Source organism: Mytilus galloprovincialis, chromosome 13, assembly GCF_965363235.1.
Source record: "Mytilus galloprovincialis chromosome 13, xbMytGall1.hap1.1, whole genome shotgun sequence".
In the NCBI taxonomy this organism is placed as follows: domain Eukaryota; kingdom Metazoa; phylum Mollusca; class Bivalvia; order Mytilida; family Mytilidae; genus Mytilus; species Mytilus galloprovincialis.
In genome coordinates, this window is record NC_134850.1 from 67,863,551 (window position 1) to 67,869,550 (window position 6,000).

The 6,000-nt window shown below is 31.5% G+C and overlaps 1 protein-coding gene across 2 annotated transcripts in view; it reads left to right on the plus strand.

The window, feature by feature from the left end:
- The window catches only part of LOC143057106 (multifunctional procollagen lysine hydroxylase and glycosyltransferase LH3-like), a 42,775-nt gene extending 37,843 nt beyond the window's left edge, over positions 1 to 4,932 (plus strand). For both annotated transcript variants that reach the window (XM_076230344.1, XM_076230345.1), the window contains 5 exons: positions 524 to 592; positions 1,063 to 1,167; positions 1,687 to 1,833; positions 2,546 to 2,674; positions 4,211 to 4,932. In XM_076230344.1, the coding sequence (XP_076086459.1) occupies positions 524 to 592; positions 1,063 to 1,167; positions 1,687 to 1,833; positions 2,546 to 2,674; positions 4,211 to 4,366 (606 nt within the window). In that variant the 3' untranslated portion in view covers positions 4,367 to 4,932. The remainder of the gene's footprint in view (positions 1 to 523; positions 593 to 1,062; positions 1,168 to 1,686; positions 1,834 to 2,545; positions 2,675 to 4,210) is intronic.
- The last annotated feature ends 1,068 nt before the right edge of the window (positions 4,933 to 6,000 follow it).

Here is a 6,000-nt window from a genome sequence, read left to right on the forward strand (position 1 = left end):
TTTTTAAAACAAAAATTACCTATATAAGTAACTAAAAAAAGTTACTTGTTTAAGTAACACCCCTGACTGAATAAGAGCTATACCTTATGGTCTCTAAAAGCAATTAATTTCTATGACCACAAGTTATAGCATTTACAAGAAAAAGTACTGAAAAAGTGAGACTAAATTAAATATGACCAACATAATCCATCTATTGATGATTTATTCTCAGACCTTTCTTGACATGGAATCGAATGTAAAACCTAGAAACTTAACAGTGAACAAGTTTATGATTTTGCTAGTTTAGGGATAGTATAATGGTTACTTGATAAACCAGTTTTTCATTTAATTTCCATCCATTGATTGTGAGGCTTTATAAAATGTTATGTAGGTACTCATTCTATAAATATTGGCCTATTTGTGATAATAATCACCTGATAATTACTTAACAGAAGTGATTTTAAAATTCTTCCCCCCTCCACAATTTTTTTTGGTACAAAATGATGTGTGTTAATTGTAACAACTGTTTTATGTAATATTTCAGGACTGGGAAAAGAAATACATACATGCCAATTATTCTTCTAGTTTAGCGGAGAATGCTGATATTGCACAGGTAAAATAAAACTGGTCAATTAAGGATTTTTTTTCTATTGCACAGTACTAAATATATAATTTGTTTGAAATGTGAATCTTTTTGTAGGAGGATAAGCAGACAGTATATATTAATTTTTGGGTTTGTCAACTTTATAGTTTGTTTTTACTTTGACTTTTTCAGTATGTTGATAAACTTAATTTTTATCACTATTTTTTCAACTTCACCTTTGGTCATCAGTTGAACAATGATGAATTTTAACATGTGATTTATTTTAAATTCGGAAAAAAACTTTTTTGATTCAAATGACTTCTTTATCTTAGATTTTCTCGAATGCCATATTAGCAAATTGAGTTTCAACCAATGTGAGTAAAATTGATAGGTAAATGAGTGTTTTGTTTAAGATTGTTTTAGATTATAAAACAAGATTTTTATAATTTAAGTTTTTCTTAATGATAATATTTTCCTGACTAATTTTTTTTCTATTTCAGCCATGTCCCGATGTTTTCTGGTTCCCAATTGTAACTGAAACTTTCTGTGATCATTTAATTGAGGAGATGGAACATTTTGGACAATGGTCTGGTGGTAAAAATGAGGTAATTATTGACCAGTGTTCAGTTTGTTGTTTGGCTTCTGTTTTGTTGGCTCTATCTAGTTACTAGCAAAATAAATGATTTGACAAGCAACCAAGCTCAACTCAATATTTAGGATTGTTTCACTGGTTTAAACCACTTAGCGATGACATTAAGGTGAATTAGAGAATTCATTGGCAATTAATACCGCCACAACTCACAGTGCATCATTTGAAATGTGAGACGTTATTTTGTGATGTCCCATCAATATTCCAAAAATATGCTAATTTAAATTAAAATAAAATTCTAATACTGCTTGTATTCTTTATGTGATGAAATTCAGAACAAAGACAGTATACATAAAATGTTTATCACATTCTGTTTTTACCCTCATTAGAAACCTGTCTGGTGACATAAAATACACAATGTTCTTAAATGATTTAATGTCTGCAAGCCTATTGTTTGCTTGATAAGACAAATATTTCCAGATTCCGTAGGTCTTTTGTTTAGACAGGTTCCACAGTGTATCATATCTGTTTTCAGGATTCCAGACTTGCTGGTGGCTATGAGAATGTACCTACAGTCGACATACACATGAACCAGATTGGGAATGAGGAGAACTGGTTACATTTCCTAAGGAAATATGTATTGCCATTGCAGCAGAAAGTGTTTACAGGATACTTCCATGATGTAAGGCTATAAATTATTCTTAATTATTACCTCCCCTGTTTTTGTCAGATAAAGTAAGGGCAATACAATACAGAGGTTAATGATATAAGTTTAAAAGAAAAGATAAATATTATTGAATGTTGTATCTAACGGAAGATATATAACAGTATGTTTTTTCAAAGTAAGAAGAATAGTAAATGATACATCTTGCTCCAGTTAAGGTCAAAATAACTAATGATTAGATTCCAGTCCAGAGATTCACTGTGAGACTAAATTGTGGTGTATTTGACCAGACGACCCAAGACTTACAGCAGAGTATTTATTTAAGAATTGAATGCTTCTTTTTGTAACTTCATTGGGATGTAAAATCGTTGACTGAAGTACATTTTGTATGAAGTGCAGAAGCGATTCATTCTAAAAATGTGTGCACGGTCAACGCTTTTACAACCCTATGAAGTTACAAAAAGAAGCATTCAATACTTATAATTACATTTTTTTTAGCTAGGGCTTTACCTGTTCCAGAAGATTTATATTTGCTATCTTCTTGTCCCTGATTGTGACCTACCTTCAAGGTCAAATTTCAAAGATGAGAAATATCAGTGGAATTGTATGAATCCCAAATTTACAGAAAATAAGCTTCTTCTAAAAGTTTTTGCATTTTACAGTATAAGAATTTGTTGTTCTATAATTATATGATGTCACATGATTAATCAGTCTTTTATGTAATTTGTAGCCACCAAACTCCATTATGAACTTTGTTGTACGATACAGACCTGATGAACAGCCATTGTTACGACCACATCATGACTCATCAACTTTTACAATAAATATTGGATTAAACAACCCAGGTGTAGATTATACAGTAAGTATTGTTTATATCCTTGGAAAATTGTGAACAACAACAACGAAAAACATAGATAAAAGATGTAGGCTTTACATCAATGAGAAAGCAACCAAACAATAAAATTAACAAAAGTTAAAATCTAGATTGCAACAGGGCAAAAGACAGTTGTGACATAATGTAAAGCTCTAAATCATTCCAAGTCTATCAAAGGTCTTATTATTGACACCCAACACACAATTTGATTGTTTTTTTCAAATTAGCTAATCTTCCAGTTTGTTCTATAAGCAATTAAACTTTTCACATCACTGTCAGAGTGACAGCAAACCAGATTTCCTACATGAAATGATATTTTGGAATCTGGACCCCCAAACAGGACCAAGTAAATAAATAAATAAATTGGTGCAGCTTTCAGAAATAATAAGGCCAAAATTAATATAAGTATCAGCTTTCAAAACTTATAAGTCTACAACTAAATAGTGATAAAAGGTAAAATCGTGAAAATCAAAAAAATGAGAAAATCCTAAGAAAATTGGGGTTAAAAATTAGAAAATAAAAAAATAAGTCTACTGACTTAAAAACTAGTACTGAAAAAATACTAGTACTGTAGAGTCTTGTATAGTCCGTGTTTTTCTCTCCAAAATTGGACCTTCCAGAGGGGGTGCCAACTATAGAGTACAATAAGCAAGAAATAAAAGAAAAAGTTAAATTTCGCAGGCGAGGTGGTTTGTTTACATTCCGCCATCTTTTTTATTGATATTTTAGAGGGCGTTCTCATCATTTTTCTAGCTAATAATTTTAACTCGTCCATATTAATAAGTTATTTCTATTCGATATAAAAAAAAAAACTGATAAATATAAAAACTAAACCTCTTATTACAAATTTCTCCTTACTTTTCAATGCATTGGTTGAAATAAACTGGTATCTGCTTGATTGAAACAATACAAACAACCCTAAACCAGCTTAGAATTTGTAAACTACAAAACGTAATCGGTAATTGATCATTCCGTTTTGGTGTTTCATACTGACTAATATGGTTTGTATTAGCATAAGACCCTCCAAACATTAATGTGATAGTTATATCAAAGACTCATTTACAAAAAGATGGAAACTGTTTTACTTTCAAAGTCGTATTATAGTGATATCTGTCATGTAAGGATTTCGACTTAACTTCTTATTTTACACATGGTTTTTAAACTTCCTGTTTAAAAATACACAAGTTTCTAAATTGTTTTTTAAGTGAATTAAACTTATTTTAGCAATCATGAAGCGTTCTAGAATAATTTTCAAGCCATTTCAGCTTTTGTTTGATGATGGAAAACAGGTTTTCCCAAGAAAATACCACAAACGATCGCACTGGATTTGAAATTACCAGAGTTTCATTACACCTTTTCAAACAGTTACAAAAAGTTTTTTACCGAAAATTTCGTGGGGAGAAGGGGGTGCGGACTATGTACCAGTGCAAACTATACAAGCCTTTCTACGGTAAACACCTATAATGTTTGGGGATTTCTTAATTAACAGAATTTTATATGAAACAATATTTAATATTTTAGGGTGGTGGATGTAGATTCATCCGGTACAACTGTAGTGTTACTGGTACAAGAAAAGGATGGATGCTGATGCACCCTGGGAGATTAACCCATTATCACGAGGGTTTGAAAACTTTATCGGGAACCAGATATATAATGATCTCCTTTGTAGATCCATAAATATTCGTCACTGGTGAAGATTTTGGTGCTTTTTATTTTTTATAACATTTATCTGTTGATCGTTTGTTGTATACATGCAGTATGTAATGAGATTTTGAATGTGCCATTCAGATTGTTTTGTGCTTCAACACTGGAAAACTTTCAACTAAGGAGTTATTTTTGTAATTTTTGCATTCCCACTATATAAATGTAAATACCCCTCACCAAGTGGTAAATACCCCTCACCAAGTGGTAAATAATCCCCTCATCAAGTGGTAAATACCCCTCACCAAGTGGTAAATAAGTTCCTCACCAAGTGGTAAATAATCCCCTCACCAAGTGGTAAATACCCCTCACCAAGTGGTAAATAATCCCCTCATCAAGTGGGAAATACCCCTCACCAAGTGGTAAATAATCCCCTCATCAAGTGGTAAATACCCCTCACCAAGTGGTAAATAATTTCCTCATCAAGTGGTAAATACCCCTCACCAAGTGGTAAATAAGTTCCTGACCAAGTGGTAAAGAATCCCCTCACCAAGTGGTAAATACCCCTCACCAAGTGGTAAATACTCCTCACCAAGTGGTAAATACCCCTCACCAGGTGGTAAATACCCCTCACCAAGTGCTTTTTGAAAGCATTACTATTGATTGATATGCAGTATGAATTTCTCCCTGATGGATGAAAATATTCACACATGCATTAGTATATCATGTCATAGATATGAGTCATAGATAACATTGTACCTCTTACTGTTTTGGTGATTTATATAAATCATGATAATGATTCTTGGTAAATGGTGTTAAATAAATAAGTAACTCTTTACATTTTGGTCACTTTGGAACAAGATGATAAATCAGCAATTGTAACAAGGCAGTTCTTCACTTAAAAATCTGAATTATAAAGATAATATCAATGTTATTATGTGGTGCCTTGGCTATTTGTACATATAAAGCTACGAACTGTCTGTATTTGTTAGGTTTGTTTGCACATAACCAGCCTACTGCACAAATATACTGCCTTTGGTTTTGTAGTTTCTTAAGAATGTTTTGCAATGAAATACTGAAAACCAACTTACTTTCCCGAGCGATTTATTTCGCGACTTTCGCGAGTAGAAAAAAAAACACGAATATAAATCATCATGAATATGTAAAGCTTTGATATTTTCTTACTAAGCTATATCAAGTAATTTAGAAAATCGCGAAATTAAATAGCCGCGAAGTGAACTAGAAAGGGTAAAACGCGAAATAAAGTATCCGCAGAAATAAGTTGGTTTACAGTATTTTATGATTGTGTTTGACAATTTAATAGTTTTAAGATTGTATTCATATACTGAACTGGATTGTACATTTTAAACTCTGTTTGTAATATTGAATATCTGTCCTTAAAAAGGCCTTGTTGTACAAAGTTCAAATATTGGTTTATTAAAGGTTAAATTCAGGTTGAAAAACATGTTTTTGCAAAGAGAAAATTAATATGCTTTTTTTTTTTAATGCAAATTGGTAGTAATTTACATTTATCTCATGTTTTTAAGCCATTATTGTTTAAAAAAAACTGTTGATTTTTATTTTGTCACAATTTTACATATAGGAAGGTCACAAATTAAAGCTAAAACGTTTTCAAACTATTCAGCTCAACTAGTGCAAACTTAAGGTCT